Source organism: Bos javanicus, chromosome 1 (genome assembly GCF_032452875.1).
Source record: "Bos javanicus breed banteng chromosome 1, ARS-OSU_banteng_1.0, whole genome shotgun sequence".
NCBI classification, from domain to species: domain Eukaryota; kingdom Metazoa; phylum Chordata; class Mammalia; order Artiodactyla; family Bovidae; genus Bos; species Bos javanicus.
This window is the reverse complement of record NC_083868.1, coordinates 67,286,017-67,311,759: the sequence shown is the minus strand read 5'-3', so window position 1 is coordinate 67,311,759 and position 25,743 is coordinate 67,286,017. Positions and strand designations below refer to the sequence as shown.

The 25,743-nt window shown below is 40.2% G+C and overlaps 2 protein-coding genes across 6 annotated transcripts in view; one reads left to right on the top strand and one right to left on the bottom strand.

The window, feature by feature from the left end:
• Positions 1 to 1,899, top strand: part of HSPBAP1 (HSPB1 associated protein 1) — a 56,013-nt gene extending 54,114 nt beyond the window's left edge. For both annotated transcript variants that reach the window (XM_061406631.1, XM_061406719.1), the window contains 2 exons: positions 779 to 889; positions 1,017 to 1,899. In XM_061406631.1, the coding sequence (XP_061262615.1) occupies positions 779 to 889; positions 1,017 to 1,535 (630 nt within the window). In that variant the 3' untranslated portion in view covers positions 1,536 to 1,899. The remainder of the gene's footprint in view (positions 1 to 778; positions 890 to 1,016) is intronic.
• PARP14 (poly(ADP-ribose) polymerase family member 14) overlaps positions 1 to 25,743 on the bottom strand; it is a 58,536-nt gene that overhangs the window by 3,470 nt on the left and 29,323 nt on the right. For 2 of the 4 annotated variants that reach the window (XR_009734558.1, XM_061406380.1), the window contains exons 11-16: positions 25,506 to 25,568; positions 25,008 to 25,175; positions 21,216 to 21,422; positions 17,581 to 18,180; positions 15,986 to 16,119; positions 9,414 to 9,588 (exon numbers count right to left, since the gene is read on the bottom strand). Coding sequence is in view for 3 of the 4 variants with exons in the window: in XM_061406380.1 (XP_061262364.1) it covers positions 9,414 to 9,588; positions 15,986 to 16,119; positions 17,581 to 18,180; positions 21,216 to 21,422; positions 25,008 to 25,175; positions 25,506 to 25,568 (1,347 nt within the window). In the remaining variant the exon portion in view is untranslated. Of the gene's footprint in view, positions 1 to 8,578; positions 9,074 to 9,413; positions 9,589 to 12,505; positions 12,641 to 15,985; positions 16,120 to 17,580; positions 18,181 to 21,215; positions 21,423 to 25,007; positions 25,176 to 25,505; positions 25,569 to 25,743 lie in introns of those variants that run through there. The other 2 variants (XM_061406293.1, XM_061406502.1) reach the window with 2 other exon arrangements.

Genomic DNA, 25,743 nt, shown 5'->3' with positions numbered 1-25,743 from the left:
ATGGGTCATTTGTCTTACTGATGTGTGCAGATTCTTTATATATTTTGCAATCAGTTATATATGTTACAGACATCTGGCTTCTTTATTTCCTTTATGGTGTCTTTTGATGAACAAAAGTTACTAATTTTAATGTAGTTTATCATGATTGCCATAGTTTATACTTATTGTATCTTAAGATACAATAGATAGATAGATATTTAGCCTTCTCACTCTTGTGGCCAAGAATGTTGTTGTTGTTCAGTCACCAAGTCGTGTCCGACTCTTCACAACCCCATGGACTCTAGCACGCCAAGCTTCCCTGTCCCTCACCATCTCCTGGAGATTGCCCAGTTTTATGTCCGTTGCATCAGTGATGCCATCCAACCAAGAATGTTTATTAAAATTTTTTTCCCATTCCTCAAAAAATTAGCTTGTCAAAATAATCCTCTATTGGGATTATTCATTTTCATGTGATACTTTTTAAAAGAAACTTTAAACATGTCAGAGACTGGAAAATGCTGAAGAAAATATCACAGGTGATTCATACTTAAGGCCTATTTCTTACAGAAAGGACCCATACTTAAATTTAGTTGGCGAAATATTCTGCAACTCTTTCTAGGTGGCAGAAGATAGTTAACACGTAAAAATCGTGGTCTGCCAACAGCATATTCATTCCTTTAGTAACAAAGCTTATGTTGATGAAAGAACAAAACAGCAGTTAAGAGACTCTCCTCTGTTTTAAGCAGTGAGACCCAGAGACAAATGAAACACTGTGTCTTCTTTTTTAACCTTGACTTAGGAAGAGGACCACCAAACCCGGGTAGAAGAGGCAATCACCCGCATGCTTGTGTGTGCCCTGAAAACTGCAGAGAATCCACACAATACCAGAGCTTGGTTAAACCCAACTGAGGTCGGTCTCTTCCACTTTTCATCATGGCAGTTACTATCCTGTGATAAACCAACTCTGACAAGAACGCTTGTTTTCCAATTTATGTAAGTATGTATAACCATTTTAAGGAGTTTTTCTTTTTCCCTAGCTTGAGGAAACATCCCATGAAATCAATTGTCACTACTTAAATGGGGCCATCTCTGCTTTTTTTAATCATTATGGAACGTCTGAAGTAGTAGAAACCCAAGCACTGAGAACCAACAGAGAGTACACGATAAAGGAGGAGTTAAACATGCACAGCCACATGGGGGTAGAACAAGCTGGTGGCCACAACTTAAGCTCAGAAACAGTGAAACAGGAGGCAGCAAGTCCTTTTGGCCTTGATCTGGTACCTGTCACACCAAGTTCCGAAGAACCATCCTCAGAAAGAGGAGGCATATTTGAAAACGATGGTGAAGACTTTATCAGCAAAAATGGAAAATCCTTTGGAAAGAGGCAGCGAATGATGAGTGAGAGTGAGAATGCAGTTGTGGAACAGATTGCTTCAGATAGGACTGTGGCCGTTTCCCAAACATTCGTTTCTACAGATGACTTGCTGGACTGCTTGGTGAATCCACAGGTAACCAGGATAGTGGCACAACTTCTGATTCAAGGAAGAAGTATGTGATTCTAATAGAAAATGATTTTCTAAATACTGTTTTAAGAATATCTTTAAAATAATGTAGTTTTTAAATAAAAGATGAACCAGCAAAAGTTCAGTTTGCACATGCTTAAAATGTACTGTTCTCACCTAATTAAATTTTAGTCTTTTGCCACCTTCTGGCATACACATTGCTCTTTGGACAGCCTGGCTTTTTGTTATTTGTATGCCTCTTTCCTCAGTGCCTTTGCCTTGCCTCTCCCATCTCATACCTTCAGCCTGTCTCAAACACAAGCTCCTGGTGTTCTCAACAGGAAGTGGTCTCTGCATCAGCCTCAAGCAGGGGTCAGCCTGCTGCTTGTTTTTGTAAATAAAGTTGTATTGAAACACGGCCATACCATTCATTTACATATTGTCTGTGGTGGCTTTAGGGTTACAGTCACAGAGCTGAGTCGTGACAAAGGCAGTATGACTTACAAAGCTGGAAATATTCACTGGAACTCCTTATAGAAAAAGTTTGCTAACTTTTTAATGGATCAAAGGCATCCATTGGGTGAATTCTATCTTTTGTTACTTTTGGCAGGGGGAGGGATTGCAGTTGCTCATTTCAATAGGTATTTTGGACTCTATGTAGTAAGGTGATGTGGGACAATTTGTGCTTGTACTAAGTTGTCAACCTCTTAATTCAAATGCAGGGTGAATTCTCGCCTTGATCTGAAGTGACCACACTTCTCACGTGTGTAGGATTCTCACTGGTTAACCCCTGTGCTCCAGAGTAGAGTACCCATCAGGAGAAAAGTAGGTGGGGGCTCTTTGTGGAAGGAGCTGGGACAACTAAGGACAACAGCCCTGCAATAAAAATGACCAAATGCTGCTGACTCCTGAAACTAACAAAAAGCTTTGTTTCGTCAACTTAATCCCACTCTCATTACATTTGCAAGATGTGGGGATAATTATTATCGTTACTGTTCAAGTACGAATTTAAAAACCAGATTGATCTCAGTAACCATTCATAAAAAACACATAGAAAAGATATACAAAGTCACCTTTTAAGAAGATTGACTATTGGTCTCATCCTTCTCACTTTTCAAACTGAGGGTATCAATAAATCCCAAGAGAGTGCTGGCTTTCTGGGAGAAAGGAGGAAGGGAGGTGAGCATGCCCAAGAAAAGAATGGTCTGAAAAAAGACCCTTCTGTAGGGTCTGTGGCCCATTTTTCTTATATACATGTTTCAATGCTATTCTCTCAAATCATCCCATCTTCACCTTCTCCTACAGAGTCCAAAAGACTGTTCTATACATCTGTGTCTCTTTTCCTATCTTTCCTATAGGGTCATCATTATCATCTTTCTAAATTCCATATATATGCGTTACTATACTGTATTGGTGTTTTTCTTTCTGACTTACTTCACTCTGTATAATAGGCTCCAGTTTCATCCACCTCATCTCTTTAATGGCTGAGTAATATTCCATTGTGTATACGTACCACAGCTTTCTTATACATTTGTCCGCTGGTGGACATCTAGGTTGCTTCCATGTCCTGGCTATTATAAACAGTGCTGCGATAAACATTGGGGTACACATGTCTCTTTTCCGTTCTGGTTTCCTCAGTGTGTATGCTCAGCAGTGGGATTGCTGGGTCATATGGCAGTTCTATTTCCAGTTTTTTAAGGAATCTCCACACTGTTCCCCACAGTGGCTGTACTAGTTTGCATTCCTACCAACAGTGTAAGAGGGTTCCCTTTTCTCCACACCCTCTCCAGCATTTATGGCTTGTAGACTTTTGGATAGCAGCCATTCTGACTGGCGTGAAATGGTACCTCGTGGTTTTGATTTGCATTTCTCTGATAATGAGTGATGTTGAGCATCTTTTCATTTGTTTGTTAGCCATCTGTATGTCTTCTTTGGAGAAATGTCTGTTTAGTTCTTTGGCCCATTTTTTGATTGGGTCATTTATTTTTCTGGAATTGAGCTGCAGGAGTTGCTTGTATATTTTTGAGATTAATTCTTTGTCAGTTGCTTCATGTGCTATTATTTTCTCCCATTCTGAAGGCTGTCTTTTCACCTTGCTTATAGTTTTCTTCATTGTGCAAAAGCTTTTAAGTTTAATTAGGTCCCATTTGTTTAATTTTGCTTTTATTTCCATTACTCTGGGAGGTGGGTCATAGAGGATCCTGCTGTGATTTATGTCGGAGAGTGTTTTGCCTATGTTTTCCTCTAGTTTTATAGTTTCTGGTCTTACATTTAGATCTTTAATCCATTTTGAGTTTATTTTTGTGTATGGTGTTAGAAAGTGTTCTAGTTTCATTCTTTTACAAGTGGTTGACCAGTTTTCCCAGCACCACTTGTTAAAGAGACTGTCTTTTCTCCATTGTATAGTCTTGCCTCCTTTGTCAAAGATAAGGTGTCCATTGGTGTGTGGATTTATCTCTGGGCTTTCTATTTTGTTCCATTGATCTATATTTTTGTCTTTGTGCCAGTACCATACTGTCTTAATGACTGTAGCCTTGTAGTAGAGCCTGAAGTCAGGCAGGTTGATTGCTCCAAGTCCATCTGGAGGATGCACTCACCACTATCTCACACTGTATATTTACCTAATTATTTGATTGTTGTCTGTCTTCCTACAACTAGAATGTCACTGCATTAGAGTTTGGTTTTGATTATTGTGTATTTGCAGAGCCTTGATCAGTGCCCAGCATATGGTAGGTGCTCCTTAAATATTTGAGTAGATTTTTTTTAGAGGAGGCTTTCCTGGTGGCTCAGACAGTAAAGAATTTTCTTACAGTGTGGGGAGACATGGGATTGATCCCTGGGTTGGAAAGATCCCTTGGAGAAGGGAATGGCAACCCACTTAAGTATCCTTGCCTGGAGAATCCCATGGACAGAGAAGCCTGGTGGGCTATAGTACATGGGGTCACAGAGAGTCAGACACGACCGAGCGACTAATACTTTAAAAAGGAGACCTTGTTGACCGATACTGCATCAAAATCATTGGAGCAGAGGATGTTGTGGCTAAGTATAAGATGTCTGTTTTCTGTAGCACGACATGCATGCTCATTCACTCAGTCATGTCCAGCTATACTGGAGTGGGTCGCCATTCCCTTCTCCAGGGGATCTTCCCAACCCAAGAACCAAACCCATGTCTCCTTGGTCTCCCACATTTGCAGGTGGATTCTTTACCACTAAGCTGCCTGGGAAGCCCCATCTATAGTAGATATATCCCTATTGCAGAAATAGACATGTCCTGGTCTTCAGATCCCTTTTTTTTACACCTCCCTACACTGAGAGCTCCCCCACACCCTCCTTCACTCAAAATTCCCTCACCCCTTCCCTCACGGGCTTCCCAGGTGGTTCAGTGATAATCCGCCTGCCAGTGCAGGAGACGTAAGAGACACAAGTTCAACTTCTGAGTTGGGAAGATCCCCTGGAATAGGAAATGGAAACCCATTCCAGTATTCTTGCCTGGAGAACTCCATGGACAGAGGAACCTGGCGGGCTACAGTTGAGGGAGTTGCAGAGAATCAACACAACTGAGCACGCATGCACCCCTCCCTCACCCAGAATTCCCATATATCCTTCTTCACGGAGATTTCCCTCACCCCTCCCTCCCAAATATTTTGCTATCTTTGCTGCTTCTTTGAGCATTGTTTTTCAAGTTGTAGATGGTGACCCATTATTGTTCAGTCACTAAGTCATGTCTGACTCTTTGTGACTCCATGGATGACCCATTAGCAAGTCATAAAATCAATTTGGTGGGTGAGACCAGGATTTTTTTAATGAAAGAGTACTAATTTCAGTGAATTTGGTAGTCAATGTATTTTGTGAAACTGTCCAGCGAGCATTTTTTTCAGGGTAAGTATATTTCATAATGTTTTCAGTTATATCTGTATGTATACTAGGCCTGACATAAAATGTACTTCTTAGTGTATGTTGGAGTCGGAAAAGTTTGAAAGCTGTTCTGAGTCAACATACTGAATTCTGTTAAAGGTCTTTGGCATACAGAGACCTGGGTAGAGAGTTAAGACATTGATGTGAATGGATTCTAAATGTAAATGGGTGTTGGGAGATAATATCTTAATTTTATAGAGATAGAGATTATGACACAGAAAGAGATCCTGGCTATCTGCAAATTGGGATTATAAGAGGGAGAAAAGATAATTGAAAGGGGGAGGTTGTCAGCCACCAAGTAGGGGTCCATTTCATCCTGTATTTCCCAGATAAGCATGCCCAAATGAGTGAAATCAATTATTAAATAAATACTTTGATTCTCCAGGCAGGAATACTGAAGTGCGTTGCCATGCCCTTCTCCAGGGGATCTTCCCGACCCAGAGATTGAAACCGCATCTCTTACATCACCTGCATTGGCAGGTGGGTTCTTTACCACTAGTGCCACCTGGGAAGCCCCATCCAGAGGTTAGGGGGTTGAAGTTGTTACACCTAAAGTTACAGTATCCAGGTATTAGCAGGGTGGCCTATCTGGTAGGCACAATGGCTGGGGTCCCTGAGCTTTTATGGTCTACAAAAATGTTTGTTTCTTAAAAAAAAAAAAAAGAATCCAACTTCGATATATTCATGGTTATACCAATGCAGTAGCAACTTTTCATGGAGTAAGGGGCCCACAAAGGTAAAGGTGCCTAAGACCCATGAAAGTCCTAAACAGCTCTGAATATGAGGGATATCAGAATCATTTGAGGGGCTTACTGAGGATGCAGATATCTGGGTACCATTCTAGAGAGCTATAGAATCTGACTCCTTTGGGATGGGCCAGAATTTGCGGTCTCAGCAAGCACCTCAGGTGCTTCAAATAGCAAAAAAGTTTAAGAATCTCTGGCCCTGGAGTAGACCACCAAGACCTAACACAGGCTCAAAGTGGGCTTGTTTTAGCAGGGGCTACTGCTAAATAGCTCCTTACTAAAATATTAGCTCTCCTTACTAAATAGCAGTAGCTATTTCCAGAATTTAGCTACTGCTAAATACTGAAGGGCAAATCTGCCCTTCAGATTTGCTGAGCTAAAGCTATACTGTGCCCTTCCTGCACCTTTCAGTTGAATGTTATTAATACTCTGAGGCTCTCTTGATGCTGTCAAGTTTAATTGTGGTCTTTTATCAGCAGTGGCCTGTGTTTATCATCAGGCTCTCCTGTATTTGCCCTTAAGGATAAAGATGTTTAATCACCAAATAACATCTTCCAAGTATTTTATTCAAAAAGGAAGAAATTATATTTATTGTAAAAAAATTTTATTGAAGTACAGTTGATGTACAGTATTATTTGTTACATATATACAATATAGTGGTTCAGTTTTCAAAAGTTATACTCCATATATAGTTATTATAAAATATTGGCCATGTTCCATTTGTTGTGTATTCCTTAGATTGAGGGCAACTGTTACATTTATGGACTGCATCACTCTCATACTTGGTACAGTACACCCTGATATTCAGCCTTGCCTAAGTTACCCAAACCAGTGGAGAACAAGTAAGAGAGCAGATCTCTCCATTTTATTTCTTATATTCACTGTCAAGCCCAAGTTCAGATGCCAGTGACTAAGAAGCCACTCCTAAGCAATAAGGAGTCTTTGCCAATCCACTTAAAAAACAGCAACAGCAAGAAAAATTTCAAGATGTCTGTGTTTAATGAAGCGGCCACTATGGCTCCTCAACCTCCTCTACATGAAGTGCAGGTGTTGCTCCCTGAGGCCAAGAAAGAGTGCCTTTATCCTCCTGGTGACCCCTACCATCCAAGTTCACCATCTGTCCTGGCTCCCCACGGGCATAGCTCTGGCCTCTTGGCCTTCAGAACTTCAAAATGAAGAGCCTCTACAGTGAAAACCAAAGCCAGAAAGGACAAGGCCATGGAAATATGAGGATAATGTACACATTGTTTGAGATGTTCCTGAGTCAGTAGCATTAACCTAGAGGCCATGTTCTACAGTAGGAAGATCAAGAGGCTTGAAGACACAGAGACCCAGATTCAGTCGCTGGCTCTCAGGGCTGTTATGCAGGGGACCTCAGGCAAGGAAGCTTCTCATGCTCTAAGCAGTAGTTTCCTCAATTTTAAAATGGGGATATAATTCTTTAAAAAGTGTTGGGGGAATGAAATAAACACTGTATGAAGGCACCTATTATACTACGTGGTACAATTTAGGCACTCAATAATGTTTGAATCTGAAATTAGGGAAATTATAAAAGAAACTTTCATTACTATCCAATAGATAGGGGGTTAGCAAATTAGTAATATGACTGCTTAATTCCTTTGGTTTATTTATACCCAAGGGTTTAAAATCATCAAAAGCTAGGCTGCCAAGGAAAATAAGCTATTTAACACACTTAATATAGGGTTTCATGCTGAAGACACAGCAGGCATTATCCCTTTTTCTGCTGGGCAGAACTAAGACCATGAATAGAAGTTACAAGAAGGCAGATTTGGGTTCATCATGAAAAAGGACCAGTTGGAGACCGGGCTGCTATACTGCACAACTCCATGGGACATGATTCACCTAGTCCCCAAGCTAGACCCCAGCCCCTGGCCTGTGCAGGGCATGGCAACACTGCAGTCCCAGAGCCCTGACCAGAGCAGTGCCATGTGCCCCAGCAGATTTGAGAAGAATACAGTTCCCTGTGATGGAATCTCTTCAGTTTGCAGCAAAGTGACAATAAGTCAAGGGTGTTGAAGAGATGGTTCCTGTTGGTCAGGAGTCTGACTGGGACTTCTTCATTTTAGTTTATGAAACACTTGTAGAGCATCCATTGTACATTAGGCATAGACCTCAGCCCAGGGATAAAAAGAATTAGACACCATTCCTGCAGCCAGGTAAGACAGCAGCCCCACCCACTTAGTAATACTGTGCTCCCCACAGTAGTATGGGGTCCTGACATGACACCATGTATGGGGTGTAATACTGTGCTCCCCACAGCAGTATGGGGTCCTGACATGTCAGTGGCAGCTGAAACTGTGTCACCGTGTCCCCTGCCTTTAAGATTAATGTTATTCTCTCCTTCCTGGAAGGAAATGACACACCTGTACTTCTATAGATTCGATGTCCATGATTAAGGACACACAGTGCTAACAGTTATCAGATTTAAATTCTCAAATTTATTGCTCTCAAGATAGGTTTATTCCAGTTATGAAAGAGAGGCTGGAGAAAGTCTGATTTCAGTGACAAAGGTCCTTTGATCTTAGAAAAAGCTGTTAGAGAAAAAAAAAAAAAACTACTACTTGCTTTACAGTTAGATATGTATAGATAAATAATATCTTCTGCAAAGGTTACCAAAATGTTAATATCTAAAAGTAATGAGGTACTCTGGGTAAGCCTGGTAGTCATAAAATACCACAAATAAATTTGGATTTTGCAGACAATCTGTGACAGTGTCATATGAGTCAGTAGGATTTTGGTGGTCCTTTGGAGGAGGCACAATTAATGATTTGTTTCCAAGTGTGTAGCATCCAGTGAGTACTCGCACATAATACATATGCTTCTTCCCATTTATGTCTGGTCTGGAGTACACATCACTGGCAGAGTAACTGGCATTGACAGCAAAATAGGTTCCCTTTCCATATGCTGTAGCTGTGACAAGAAAAACAAACCATCCTTAAGGATTTCCAATCAGTCCATAATTTGACACACTGATCCAGTATGTCAAATAATGTTAAAAATAATGTTCGGTTCTTTCTAAAGCCTCTTTTAAAAAGTTTTGTGTGTGTTTTTAATTTTTAAAAATCATTCCTCCACCCTGGAGGGCCAGTCACCCCTTTGGGATGAAATATACTGAGTCTAACCTAAAACTTTGGTTGTCGCATAGCCCCCAACCATGAGAGAACACAATGCCATCCACGCTGTCCCCAGCCAGCTTGGACTCTCATGGCTGACACCTTCTTTGAAGCAGCCAGATTACATGCTTCCTTACCATTCTTTCCAGCGTAACTGCGGTTAAAGCCTTTTCCGTTGACAAGTGCCACTGAGTCAGCATCTGTCCCATGGAAGAGCAGCTTCTCATTGGTCACCTGGCCATTCTTGGCATCCATGCTGTTTTTCTTTGTCTGATAGTGTTTCCAGAGCTCTGGATTCTGAATCCTCTCAATCTGCAAGTCAATAAGGAAAAATTTCCTGTCACTGCTAAGAGCCCTTGGCAAGATGCAGGAGATGAAACATGACCACTATTTTTCTTAAGTACAGATTACAATGAACAGCAAATTCAATGCCAGATGACACATTCTGCATTCAGAAATCTTTTTAGGTCTAGAGTTTCAGAGAAATAGGCCTAGATAAGAATATTAATTTAATTTTCAACATCTTTTATGCACCATATGAGAGCAGACAACGTTTAGGATCATAAGCCCTCAATATATGAACTTGGCTGACCAAAGCCTCTCCAGCTTCTCACTGCTCCTGTTGCCATCTATCTCACTTTGTCACTTTGCTGCACTCGTCCCCAGATCTGGGATACTGGTTTATCTAGCCATGTTCTAACAGGGGGAGAAGAACCAGAGTGTCTAGGCAAGAAGGAAATTTTAATTAGTGAAAATTAATCTCTGGTCCAGTTGGAAGAGTGGAATAGGAGGGGATCTGGTTATGGACCAAAGTGGCCATGCTTTGACCATACTCTTTGGCCTCCAGGATCATGGTGGAAACTCCTTGAGCCTTGGATTTCAGATCAGTTTCTACATTCCCCTAATCACCAGGCAGTGGCAGTTTCATAAGGTTGACTTGGGAAAGAGTGAGGGGCGGGCGAAGGGGGCCAGGACCCTTATGACTAGGCACAAGGTGAAGGTTCTATGTGGTCAGAATCTTCTAGTTCAAAGAACTCTCAAGTCTGACACCATTATTACGTGCCTTAATCTGTTTTATTTTTTCAGTTTTAGTTTCTTATTTAAGATAGTTTGCCCACTAGTTCCAAGTCTCAGCATTATCATGTATTTTGTTGATTCAATTTATAATCTTAAATTTTATTTTTCCTTTTGCCTACAACTAACTTTTTAATCTTCAAACTGTCCACTTCCATTTTATTTCTATTTACTTTAAATTTTACTCATTTAAAAAATAATTGTATTTATTTATGGTTCTGGGTCTTTGTCACTGTAAGGGCTTTTCTCTAGTTGTGGTGAGTGGGGACTACTCTCTACTTGGGGTGAGGCTTCTCATTGTAGTAGCTTCTCTTGTCATGGAGCACAGGCTCTAGGGCATGCAGACTCAGTAGTCGTGGCACAAGCGCTTAGCCACTCTACAGCATATGGAACTTCCCAGGTCGGGGATCAAACTCATGTCTCCTGCATTGGCAGGTGAATTCTTTACCACACTGGGCCACCAAGGGAGCCCTATTTTACTCATTTTTTAAAGCCTTAAAATTTTATTCATACAGAGTTTTGAAACATTCTTTAAAAATTTGTTTATTTTTAATTGAAAGATAATTATTTAAAATTATGCTCATAGTTCAATAAAAATAAAAAGTTTGATACATTACCTGCAAAAAATATTCTTGCAAAAACTTATCTGAATTTACCCAAGACTTTCAACCTAACTGTAAGTTTACCAGAAATAAAGAGGACAGGGAATAACTTAAATGATTCCATGAGGAATCAAACAAATTAGAATCTATAAGAAAACTGCATGGATTCTTAAAGCATCTAGGCAAGATAGAGTCAAAATGTGGAATATTCTATAAAACAACTAGCTTAAACTCTTCTAAAGTTTCAGTATCATGAAAAATAATGTTTAAAAATGCAGGAGTACTGTTCTAGATCAGAAGAGATGAGGGAGATATTAATATAATGACCAGGTACAATGTGTGAATCCAGATGGAGGCAGGGGTTGAGGGAACATTCTAAGAAAGCTGTTTTGATTGGGGAAATTTGAATATTGACTCTCTATTGGATATTATTAAATAAAAATGCAAACTTTCTTACATGGGATAATGATATTTGTGCTATTTAGGAGAATGCCTTTATTCTTACAAGACATGTGCTAAAATATTTAGGAGTATCATGATATCTACAACTTACTTTCAGTTGTTTCAGGAAAAACAGCAAGGGGGTGCGGGGAGCGAGCTCCGCCCCTGGCAAAGGTCATGAGGAAGGAGGCTCGGCATACGTACGCAAAGGCAGGATCAAGCCTCAGGAGTCTCCCTGGAAATTCTCGAGCAATCTACCCCCAAAACCAGAGTCTGCCTACTTTCTGCTTTGTGCTTTCACCTACACCTCTGACTTTACGGGGGACTGTCCCCCACTACCTCTCTCTGAAAAAAGAGTTAGCTTACAGCTCCAGTTAATAATTCCTGGGTGTGACAGTGTTTCAACCTACAAACTCCCTTGGAAGTCCTCTAGCCTGCCTGAATAGGTTTTTCCGGCCACATGTGATTGCTCAGAGCCTCCAACCTGTGAGAGGCATGAGATGTTCTAAACTGTCTAAATACAGATTCCTTTGAGTAGTTAAAAGATTGATTAGAAATTGTATTGGTGAAGGGATTTTCACTTGTTGGGCCAATGTTTGCTGCTAAGTCTCCATATCCCTTACCTGCTGTGTCCCTGGCAGTGTATTGATTAATATAATTGGTGTAAATAGTAGCTTTAATGTTTGTAACCTGGGACCCTTGAGTTAATTCTTTTTCTTGTTATAGCCCACCACACCTTTGCTCTGTAGGAATGCAACTTTATCTAATGCTTTTTGGAGGCTGGCGCCTGACTTTAGAATAATCACCTTTAGAGAAAAATAAGTTTCTTAAAATGTTAACAGGCCTCCGGGCCAGAAGATGATGCAAATCACCTAAACTTTTGCATATGATAAGTTTGCAGGAAGAAAGCCTGGCTTACTGCATGACTCTACCCCTTCCCCCATTATCCTCTATGCATAACTTAAGGTATAAAAACTACTTTGGAAAATAAAGTGCGGGCCTTGTTCACCGAAACTTGGTCTCACCATGTCGTTCTTTCTCTTACCTTCTGGCTGAATTATTCAGCCTCTTTTCTCCACTGAATTTCCTCACTGAGCTAATTTCAGCCTCTTTTCTCCACTGAATTTCCTCACTGAGCTATCCTTATTCTATTACTCTTTTTATCCTTAATTAATGTTTAATTAAGCAATTGTTTCCTGATCCTCGCCGACGCCGTCCCCGCTTCGAATTCCCTGGTTCCACCGGGGCTGGACCCCGGCAAGGGGGAAGAAAGCAAATGTTACAAATCTTAGTCACAGGACATGACAGTCATGGAGGATGACGGACCACCCATTTTTCATGTTAGTGTTTTTGTACTACAGATACCTCCACAGAGGTGCTTTTTAGGTACAATCTAAAGCTTTGCTTTTACTGGTGTCATAGACCAAGATTTCACATAAGATTTTATTTGAGGGTTTCCCTGGCGGTCCAGTAAGTTAAGAATCCGCCTGCCAATGCAGGGGACTTGGGTTTGATCCCTGGTCCAGGAGGTTCCCACATACGTGGGGCAACAAACCCCATGTGCCACAAGTACTGAGCCAGAACTCCAGAGACCATGAGCTGCAACTACGAGCCCGTGCACCACACCTACTGAAGCCCGTGCGCCTAGAGCCTGTGCCCCTCAGCAAGAGAAGACACTGCAGCAAGAAGCCAGCACGCTGCAACTAGAGCGTTGCCCCTGCTTGTCGCAAGGAGAGAAGACTTGCAGCAACGAAGACCCAGCACAGCCAAAAATAAATAATAAATATATATATATTTTTAAAGATTTTATTTGAAAAAAGGGTTCCACTACAAAAGAGTGAAGTCATTTCTCTAGTGAAGGTCTGTCAACACATGGTAAGCCTTCAGGGCCCGCTGCAAACATTTCTGGTCACCTGGGTAATCCTGCTCAATCCAGAATTGGCATCTCATCACTTTTGTGCCAGAGCCCGACCCCCAGAGGACTGTAATTGGTATTTTGAATGAAACTTCTCCCAGAACCAGATCATCACTGAGCTGTGTACTTGAATTATGTTTTCTTGGTACCACATAGAATTGTTCTGCTCAACAGGTTTATATAGAGGGATCTATCTATCTATCTGGCAAGCTTATTTTTTCTTCCAGTTTTATCGAGATATAGTTTTCATGCATATAGCACTGTATAAGTTTAAGGTGTACAGCATAGAGATTTGACTTAAATATATCATGAAACAACCACCACAAGTCCAGTGAACACCCGTCATTTCATAAAGATATAAAATTAATGAAATAGAAACAATTTTTTTCCTTGTGATGAGAACTCTAGGATCCACTCTCCCAACAACTATCACACATGACATAGTGTGTGAGAGCAGTGTTAATTATATTTATCATGTTGTACATGACATCCCCAGGACTCCTTTATCTTATAACCACAAGTTTGTACCTTTTGCCTACCTTTCAACCCATTCCCTCTCCTGGTACCCCCTGCCTCTGGCAACCACAAATCTTGTCTCTTTCTCTATGATGAGTCTGTTTACTTTTGTAGTATAATTGACCTACAACACCATGCTAGTTCCTATTATATAACATAGTGATTCAATACTTCCATGTATTTCAAAATGATCACCATAATAAGTGCAGCTACAATCAGTCATCATACAAGGATGTGACATAATTACTGACTATATTCTCCACACTGCACACTTCATACCTGTGACTCCACTACTGTGCAACTGGAAGTTTGTACCTCTTAATCTCTCACCTATTCCTCTCCTTCCTATATTGAGAGACTAAAACAAAATACACTGGCACAAACTTTGATATTGAATTCATTGTGAGTATGACTATGAAGATATTCACAGGAGAACTCTCTCAGGAGTCAGTCTCAGTATTGTGAAGCATTAAGTCTCTTAATCAAATGCTTGCTCTTTGATTTATAGACATTATAAAACTTAAAGTTGAGCATTTACTTCTATGCATTGTCTACTAGGAAGCACAAGAATGAATTTGAGGGCCTCTTCTAGTAACTATCTGCTGCTAAGTCACTTCAGTCATGTCTGACTCTGTGTGACCCCATAGACAGCAGCCCACCAGGCTTCCCCATCCCTGGGATTCTCCAGGCAAGAACACTGGAGTGGGTTGCCATTTCCTTCTCCAATGCATGAAGGTGAAAAGTGAAAGTGAAGTTGCTCAGTCGTGTCTGACTCTAGCAACCCCATGGACCGCAGCCTACCAGGCTCCTCCATCCATGGGATTTTCCAGGCAAAAGTACTGGAGTGGGGTGCCATTGCTTTCTCCGAGTAACTAGGACCTGATAAAATACATGTTATGTATTTTTGTAAACTAACGGTACTAACAGTATTAGGAAACTAATTTCCCTACCCTCTTTTTTTATCCATTTTCTTCATTTATTTATGTTATTTGAAGGACAGCTTTGTAGGACACTTCAAATCTTTTTTGAATTATTATTATCATCACTTAAGTACATGAATAACAGAGTGGTGGCAGTGCAAAAAGAGAATAAGAGAAAATTTGCAAAGAAAGAAATATAGGCTTTATTGAAAGACTTGTTATTATGGATGAAAGGAAGGTACTCAAAGATCTCTAGTTTTCCTCAGAAAGTGATGGAATCAAGGACAGAAAGTGGGAAGAAAGGGGAAATGATGAGATAAGCTTTATGGAGATTGAGTTAGCAGACAGATATTCAAGCAGAGATATTTTTTAGGCCATTGGTGTGTTCTAGGGCTTGAGTCAAAGATCTAGATTGGTGATGTTGATTTGAGAACTATCAACTGAAATAATAGCTGCAGGTGAGAAGAGTAAAAACAATCCTTGGTAAAGTGCAGAGACAGAATGGTGGTACTGGTGTAGTTGCTCAGTCATGGGCAACTCTTGCAACCCCATGGACTGTACCTGCCAGGTTCCTCTGTCCATAGAATCTCCCAGGCAAGACTACTGAAGTGGGTTGCCATTCCCTTCTCCAGCAGAGACAGGATACCAACATATAAATCTGTGGGTAAGCTAGGATTAGGGGTTTAGAGGAGAAATACATACCAGAGATAATAAAAGGAAAATTAGAAAAAGCATCTAAATATTGTCGTACAAATCCAAGGAGAAAATAATTTCAAAAAGCAAACTTTTTAAACTATTTAAAAGCAGAAGATCCAAAATAAAGGAAAGGAACAAGGAAGGCACCACTGGATTATCAAGGAAGAGGGCACTGCTGACCTGTGAGTGGTGGTGCAGAAACATACAACCCTGATCTGAGGAGCCTCCCTGTGTCTCTCTGTCGTGCTTGCTAGTTATCCACTCCAATTCAGGAGCCATATTTAGGCATTTTTGTTAGCTTGCTTCACAAAGTAAATATATAGTGTTATAATATTGTATTATAATCTAATATGATACTGTAATAACACAAGAAGCTCAATGACTCGGTAATCATAGTGACAGGAGTAGGATCTAGAATTTAAAACCTAATTACCATAAAATATTCTAATTTGGGATAAAACAAATGAGAATGAAAATGTATTTATCCAGGACCATGACAGCCCTTTTTCTACCATGGGGAATCCCCATGTCCGCAGAAGGCTTACCCTCTCTATTTTGAAGTGTGCACAGGTCTCTTGAAACTTGCTTGCCACAGTTCTGTATTCTGGATGATCAGGCTGTAGCTCAACCACACAGACTTTCTGCTGCTTCATATCACTCCAGTATGGGGGCAGCTCAACTGCAAAACAGACATTTGAAAACTCCCTCGCACCTGAGAAGCCTCATCTACGTAGTCCATATTCCTGGTATGCTTTGAAAAACTGACTATCATTTGTGCTCTTGTTTTACAATCTCCTAATTTGAAGTGTACAAGAAGCCTCTTATCTTTCTAGAAAAAGGTTTCCAAAATGTGAGCCACAGATAACCCAAATCAGAACCAACTATAATGCTTGTTTTAAAAAAAAAACCCTCACAGAGACTTACTTGGTGGTCCACTGAATAAGACTTCATCTTCTAATGCCCGGGTACACGGGTTCAGTCCCTGGTCAGGGAACTAAAAGCCCACATGCTGCAGAGCAACTAAGCCCCCGAATTGTAACAAAGAGCCCCCTCACCTCAATGAAGACCCAGCGCAGCCAAAAACAACAACAAAGACAGACAAACAAAACGCTCTCACAGATCTACTGAATCAAAATCTGAGGGTAGAACCTGCATCCTACAGGTTTGATCATGCTCAGATTTGAGAACTCTTGGTGCAGTATAACTCAGCCACATATTCTGCTCAGTCTCTAATCAGTCAGAATTTAATAATTTTGCAATATAAACAATTTTCCTACAATGTTTGCAATAAATAGTCATTAATGTTTTGCTTACAAATGCATGGCTCTTTGCCAGAACTCACCACCACTACCACATCCTTCAGATCCATTCTCCCAATATTCCTCGCAGCACCCTTAAGAGGTGGGTGGGTGGCAGGTTTAGCTTTGTGGCAGGCTGGCGGGGGGCAGCTCTGTCTCCCCTTCTGCTAAACAGACTGCTGTACTTGTCATTTCCCCAGGGTTGCTCAGAGTCTGAGGAATCTGTCACATTGATCTCCCAATGTACTGAAAGCCATTTAGTAGTTTTCAGTGGGGGATTTTTGTGGTTCAAAGGCAGGAATAGCTGTCTACACAAGACGAGCTTTCCCTTCTCGGGAACCTTGAAGGCTGCTTCCTGATGTTTGTGTCAAGGATTCTTATCCTCAGGCAGGGGAGAAAGTGACTTCTGGGAGACCCTACAGGCTCCCCATGCACTCAGTCATTAGTCACAGACTCCAAGGGCCCACTCTCTGTTTTCCTTTTGTTCTAGAAAGCCTTAGGCTACTTTACAGCCCATGGCATTTCCTTTCCCGACTGAAGCAGCCATTACCCCCAACCCCCGCCAGCAAAACTGACTCAGGGAAGCTTATAAACCGCAGAGATAAGAACAAATGCAACCTTTGACTATTGCTACCATGAAGATAATGATGATCAGCTGTTGGGTGCACCCATGCTGTATTTTCCTGGCCAAAGTGTAAGCTCCTTCAACCCAGAGACCAAGTTTTCTATTTTCTTCCATGAGGGTTACTTGGATTTTATCTATTTGAACAACATTCTGATGTATGTACAACACACAACACAGGCATAAAGTAATGGACAGCAAGCATGAAAGTTTGAGTCACCTTCAGATTTTGTATGGCGCTGAACAGATAAGCTGTTTCCTTTTGCATCTGTAGCAATGTATGTCTTCAAGTCCACTGTGTAGCTCTGATTATTGATTTTGACATCAATTGTCTTTCTCTTTTGTTTCTTTGCATCCTCCAATTGCATGTTGGTTATTTTGTCAAAACTATGAAATATATTATTATAGTCCTCATATTGCCATTCTACAAAATCACTGGTACGATCTGCCAGAGATTCCTGTTCTTTGGACAATCTAACTCTCTTGATCATGTCCTCAATTGCATTTCTAGCCTGTATCACATCTTTGATAATTCCAGAGACCTCAATCAAAGGTCTTTCACGGTTCAAGGAAATGGAAATATTTAGCTTCTTCTGAAGCTCATTCAATTCTTTATATTCATTTACATCAAAGTTTTTGATACATTCATCTTCACTGCTGTAGGGACACTGTTCCTTTTGAATGAGATCCTGTATCCACAAGAGAGCATTTTCCACATTTTTTACATTTCTACCACACACCTGAAAAACTGCTAATTCTGTTTTCTTTTCTAAAACCAGAGTCTGTTTTTTGGGAGATTTACTCGAGAAGCCCAAAAATGCTAAAAAAGAAAAGAAAAGAAGATTAGCTATTTCTCTTTCTTTCTCTCTTCCTTCCTTCCTTTCCTTCTCCCTCCCTCTCTCTCTTTTACTTTCTTTGTCACCATGCTGTACATTACCTTCCCAGGACTTGCTCATCTTATAACTGGATGTTTTTACTCTTTTGACCAATTTTACCCATTTCACCCACCTCTCATTCCCCTCTGCCCACCATGACCACCAACCCTACCTCTGGCAATCATCAGTCTGTCTTCTATGAGTTCAGTATTTTTTTAAAAGATTCCACATATAAGGGCTATCATTGAGTATTTGTCTTTCTCTGTCTTATTTCACTTATCATAATGTCCTCAAGGTCCAACCATGTTGTTGCAAGCAGCAGGATTTCCTTCTTGTTTATGGCTGAGTAATATTTCATTATATATATAATATTTCATTATATATAATATTTTATTTTATATATAATATTGCATTATATATATATGTACATATATATACCTCTCCCCTCCCTCTTGAGAGTACTGGTGTCTTAAAAGCTACTTTGAAGGTGGGAAAAGCCTAGCTTTCAAATAGGGACAGAATGAGCAATATTTCATGACATATATATTTAATGAAATACATATATAACATCTTCTTTATAATCCAGCTTTCAAAGATTCCATGTTGTGGCTACTGAAAACAATGGTGCAATGAACATGGATTCAAGGAAGTGATTTCATTTCCTTCAGATAAATACCCTGAAATAGAATTGCTAGATCATATGGTATTTGTATTTTTAATCTTTTGAGGAACCTCCATACTGTATTCCACAGTGGCTGTACCAATTTACATTCCTACCAAAAGAGCACAAGTTTTCCCTTTTCTCCACATCCTCACCAACAATTGTTATTTCTTGTCTTTTTTTTTTTTTATCATTTATTTTCCCCTATGTTTTCTTCTAGAAGTTTTATGGGCAGGTCTTAACATTTGAGTCTTTAATCTTTTTTTCTTTTTTGCCATGCCACATGGTATGTGGGATCTTAGTTCCCCAGCCAGGGATGAAACCTGTGCCCCCTGCAGTGGAAGAGCAGACTTTTAATTTCACTGGACCACCAAGAAAATCCCTGGTCTTTTTGCCAGTAGCTGTTCCTCATGTGAGGTGGTCACTCATTATGATTTTGACTTATATTTCCCTGATGACTAATAATGTTGAGCACTTTTCCATATACCTATTGGCCATTTGTATATCTTTTTTGAAAAATGTCTATTTAGATACTCTGTCTTAAAATCAGATTGTTTGCTTTTTTTTTTTTCTATTGAGTTGAATGAGTTCTTTATATATTTTGGATGTTAACACCTTACCAGATATACAATTTGCAAACATTTTCTCCCGTTCAATGGGTTGCCTTTTCATTTTGTTGATGAATTCCTTTGCTGTGCAGAAGCTTTTTAGTTTGATGTCGTTACACTTACTCATTTTTGCTTTTGCTATTTGTAATTTTAGTGTCAAATCTAAAAAGAAATCATTGCTAAGACCAATGTCAAGGAGCTTACCTATATGTTTTCTTCTAGGAGTTTATAGTTTCAAGTCTTATGTTCAAGTCTTTAATCTGTTTTGATTTGATTTTTGTGTCCAGTGTAAGATAGTGGTCGAGTTTCATTCTTTTGCATGTGGCTGTCCAGTTCATAGGCTTCTGAAGCAAGCACTCAACACTGTTTATTGATGAGACTATCCTTTCCCTACTGTATATTCTTGGCTCCCATATTGTAAATTAATTAAACATATGTGCATGGGTTTATTTCTGGGCTCTCTATGGTGTTGGTCTCTATTAATCTCTGTGTCTATTTTTATCAGTACCAAACTGTTGATTATTGTATCTTTGTAATATAGTTTGAAATCAAAAAGTATAATGTTTCTAGCTTTGTTCTTCTTCATCAAGATTGCTTTGGCTATTTGGGATCTTTTGTGGTTCCATGCAGATTTTAAAATTGTTTATTCTACCTTCTGTGAAAAATGCCATTGGGATTTTGATAGGCATTGCATTGAATCTGCAGTCTGTATTAAGCAGAATGGCTATTTTAACTATTAATCCTTCCAATCCATGAGCATAAACTATATTTCCATTTATTTATATCTTTTTCAGTTTCTTTCATCAACATTTTATAGTTTTCACAGTATAAGTTTTTTACCTCCTTGGTTAAATTTATTTCTGGGATTTTATTCTCTTTGATGCAATTATAAATGAGGTTTTCTTAATTTCTCTTTGTGATAGTTCATTAAAGATTAGCTAATTTCAAATCAGACAGAGACAGACAAACTGATAATGAGGAATTTGAAAAGGGCAAGGGTTGAAGGCGACTAGAGAAAGGTAGTCAAAAGATACAAACTTCCAATTACAAGGTAAATAAGTACCAGGAATATAATATACAGAATGATGACTATGATATTGTGATTTATCAGAAAAAATATATTTGGTCATCTGAATGGCCAAATATTTTCCCCAAATATACAGTATTTGGCTTGTGACTGGCATTGAAAGTGGAGGGCCATCTTGTTACACTGAGAGCCCTTTGCCTGTGGAATCTGATTCCATCTCTGAGTAGATGATGTCAAAACCAAGTTGAATCCTCAGACACCCTGCTGGGGTCTGAGAAATGCTTGTGGCTATAGGAAAGCCTCCACACATACGTTGGAATTGGGTCCAAAAACCTTCTTTAATGACTGCAGTTAACACTACTATATGCTGTATATGAAAGCTGTTAAGAAAGTAAATTCTAAGAGTTCTTGTCACAAGAAAAAAAATTCTTCTTTTCTTCTTTGTTTTCTCTTTTTATTGTATCTGTGTGAGATGATGGATGCTAACTAAACTGATCATGGTAATCATTTCACAATAATATAAGTCAAACTATTATGTTGTATATCTTAAACTTATACAGAGATGTATATCAACTATATCTCCATAAAACTGGAAGAAAGCTAATAAACTACCAAAAAAGGATAGCTGTTTCTCATGTAACATCAATATTAGGAACATGTATTTCATAAAAACGAACAACTCACATGCAATTTTAGATATCACAGACTGTTGGAAAGAAGCCTGATATCCTTCTCTTTTTGTCATGTTGGCACGAAACACATCCAGTACTTGAGGCTGAAAGATAACAACTTTAACTTTTTTCATAGACTGGACTAATCTTTTCTGAATAAATTCTTCAATGGCATCAAGTATGGCTACTGCAACCTTATCTGGGTCTTGTTTGGCATTACCTGGAAAGGCAAATAATAAAAATAATTAGGGGGAAAAGGCCCAACTGGAAAAGAGTGAAGAATAAATTAGGAATTCCAGTTCTCAGAATAAATTCCCACTCTTCAACTCTCATCACCATGGACTTTACTAACAAGGCATCAGTAAACACTCCTGAAGTCCTGGATGCAATGGGGACTTTTTGTTCCAGGACGTCAGGAACAGCCCAACAATGAACAATGAAACATAACTTGGTGTCTGATGTTCTTATTTGCTCTATTCAGCTGATCCCAGCTCACTGTGTCCCTCTGTTACAGAGCACAGTTAACCTCTCTTGGCTCACTAGTGTCCTTAAAAGACCCAGAAAAAGTAAAATATGATAATGTATGTTGACATATACTGCTATTTAAAGAGAACAATGATTACTTTTTGTTGAGTCATTTCTTGACTTTATGGATATATTCTTTTCTCTCAGATGTCTTTGGGTACCTGATTTAAAATGAGCTAATTCTGTAAGACACCTAAATCCATAAGCTACTTGTTATAATCTGTAATTCTTGGCACACAAATTATCCATGAGCCTCCAAGAAGTTTTGTCTCCTCCAGTCAGTGCAGTTTTAGCTGAGTTGCAAGGTTCAAGGCTGCCACCCGAGCAAGATCTTTTCCTATATTAAACATGCTTCATATCTTGATTTCCCAAGCCTACTGCCTAAATAAGAGTATGAAAGTTCCTTGAAAAGACTCATGAAAAGTCAGGGAAGCAGTTCCATATGAATAGCAGCTATCATATTGAGAGAGCTGCCGCTGCTGCTGCTGCTAAGTCGCTTCAGTCGTGTCCGACTCTGTGTGACCCCATAGACAGCAGCCCACCAGGCTCCCCCATCCCTGGGATTCTCCAGGCAAGAACACTGGAGTGGGTTGTCATTTCCTTCTCCAATGCATGAAAGTGAAAAGCGAAAGCGAAGTCACTCAGTCATGTCTGACTCTTCGCAACCCCATGGACTGCAGCCTACCAGGCTCCTCCGTCCATGGGATTTTCCAGGCAAGAGTACTGGAGTGGGGTGCCATTGCCTTCTCCAATATTGAGGGAGGGAGGCAGGCAATGTGAAAGTCCCCTGGGTCGCTTGGTGTGATAGATGAAAGGCCCACTTGGATTATCCCTGTTCATTGTGCCCACTATTATTGCAGACAGGAGAGCAACCCTCTCTGACCTGGCTATGGAGACAACTGTAGTAATGTAGACAATTCCCATATAAAACAAACCTAGAGGGTTTGTGCACAGTTTTTTGATTACATGATCAGAGGAAGAGAGAAACTCTCATTGTAAAGCTGTAGTTATTCCATGATATTTGGAAGGATCTAAATGGTAGTGTTCAGATACACTCATCCACTCTCAACAATCTAAGCACTTCGGACACAGAGGATGTGACATGTGGGGATAAATAGGTGTTCAACAGGTAAAGTATGGGAAACTGAGGGAAAGGCTATGCCAGATAGAACAATGTAAGGGGTGTGATACGTTGAATTTGATGTGTTCAGGGGAACAGATCTGGTTTTTAGAAAGTTAAACCAGGAATAGAGTGGTGAATGGAGGAAGCACTGGAGCAGGGAGCCCAGTTCTAAAGTGGAGTCTATAAGTAAAGGTTTAGGCAAAAGATAAGAGCTGAACAAAGAGAAGAGGCCAGAATGAAGAGCTGGGTATCAGGGTTGAGGAAATATTCAGGAATTAAAGTCAGCAGGGCCAAGTGACCAACTGGCTTTACACTTGCCTCCTGTCCTTTGCCACCCACATCCTTCATGTGTGTTTCACACGTCACACTGCACTGTGGTTGTTTGCTAACATGTCTGTGTCTCATAATAGGTCAGGTGCATCTTCTGAACTGAACCTTTTTCTTAGTCATCAAACTAATTAATAAGCTAATGCACACAGGAGTGGTGAAGAGTGTAGAATCAAAGATTCTAGATAGAAAGTGATATTTTTAACATGCTTGGGGTTATAAGAGGAAGGGCAGGTGTGGGGAGAAGACAATGAACTGGAGTTCAGAGTTTGCTTTCAGCTTGAGATGCCTGCAGATAACACTGAGTGCCCGTTCTCTCCCCTCAAGCAGGTGCCTGTGAGGAACAGGGAGAGGGCTTCCTTTACTGCCAGCAACCGTCTCAATTACAGTCTCAACTCATAAACAGCACTAGGGAAGCAAACTCATCCATCTGTTAGTCTAAGGGCCTGTTCAGGTGGGGATAGTGACAGGGAAAATAGACGAGCAAGAAATTGCTAACCTTGATTTACTTGTGCAGACCAGCAATGCAACCAGGTCAGTGGAAAATACAACAGGTTTGTAGTAACCCAGAAATATTTATACAAAACCAAAACTGCCTCATTTCCTTATTTCTTCTCTGACTCCACTCAGGGACTCCCTTGGGAAGGTAGTGCCACTCTGAGGCTGCCTGCTTTCTTGGCACAATTAAAGTTAAGGCAGAAACACAAGACTGGAGCTCAGAGGAAAAAGCAGTTGGAGGTAGAGACTAGAGAGTCATTAGTGGGTGTCCATTAAAAATGACAGAGAGCAGGACAGCCAGATAATACATTGGCCAATCTGCTAGGACTGAATGATACTACAAAGAGAATGGAAGAATAAAGGGTATATAAATCATACTTTCAGATATAGAGAACCAAAGAGACATAACATTCTATGTGGGAAAATTAAGAAGAATGAAAAATATAAGAGAAATCAAAATATGGGATAGAGGATAACAAGAAGGCCCTGAAAGTAACAAGGATGGTTAGGTTTATGAAGCTAAGCTTTTGGAGGGCCTAAAATGCCAGTATGAGACACTCAAACTTGGATTCCTGAGCAATGGGACGTTTAACCCAGTGCTGTGCCTTCTCTCTCTGGGACCAGTCATCTCCAGCCACTTCAAGCCTGAGCAGCTCCCTTAAGGGAGACCAAGCAGGAGTACCTGATTCATGCACATGACTCAGATTCCTGGGGAAGCAGCTCAGAGAGCATCACCTTACAAATGATAAGCCCAAAGCACCATCCTTATAAAAGAAGACTCATAAAATCGTTGTACAGTTTGAGGAAAACAAGAAACTCCAAAGAGGCAGGCAGGCTCAGGAAGGCCTAGATTTTCTGACTCATTAGAATCCACCGAGTTCTGTTGACTGAGAGGCCGAGACGCCCCGTGACCAGCCCCTTGTTGAGGAGGCAAGAGAAGGGGATGGCCATGCTGTCTGGAGGAAGCAGAAGTCCACGCACTGGTGTTTCAGTGAAGAGGGATAGAGGGGAAGTTGAAGACAAACAATGGGACATGTGTAGGGGATGAAAAAGAGAAAAGAGTGGATAAAAGTAATGAGAAACGGACTTTTTCTCTCCCTTCCCTTCCATATTAGAAAGCAAATGTCTACTGTGCCAATACTCTCTTCACTTTTCTTCATTTTTCTCTTTTACTTAAACTACCCTCAGGCTTTGCTCCTTCCCTCAGGGGCTGCCCTGAGTTGAGGAAACTGACTGATGCTGACTCAGCGGTAAGTACATTAACCATCAGCACCAAATCCCAGGGAGAGTGGTCGCCTTGGGATTCAGCCTTGACAGCCAGAGACCACAAACCTGTCCCAATGGCCGGGAGGCAAACAGACGAGTAATGGCGTTTTTCACACTCTTGCAAAACACAGGTGACTGATCTCTTGACATCATTTCCACCAATGACGTGAATGATATTCTTGCACTTCAAATCCCCACCTTCAGTAATTATATAATCACTGTGGCCCTGTTGAGCTGGGAAACATGAGACAAAAAGACACAAAATTAGAGGCTGAACCCACTCTCTGATTGTTTAAAAAGGAAAATGTCTGAATTGGAAGATGAAGTATTCTCTGTGAATAAGAAACTCCTGAAATACTAGCTCTGATGAATCTCACTTCTCTTATTAACTGGGAGATTACTTTTCATTTCTAATTCACTGCAACAGGAATTCTTCAGTAAAAGGCATGATTTCCAGATCAATATGTTGTCTTCCCAACCCCACGACTTTCCTCATCCTCCACAGCCTCCCATATTCAATCTTCCACTTAAAACTTAGAATCAAAAAATAGCATTGTGCCTTACCTTGGCGAGAACATTCTATTTCCACATTTCTCCCAGCTCTTCCTAAAATTGCTTTGGAGACCCCTGCATGAGAAAATCAAGATATTTACACACATCAGAATGATTGCCTCACAGTCTAAACGCTTTCACCATCATCGAAGGAATCCTATAACTAGGGTATTTCTGATAACAAAGAAGAAAAATTCATAAAAGAACTGTTCCCAATTATGAGAAACCATGTCAAAACAATTTAAAAATT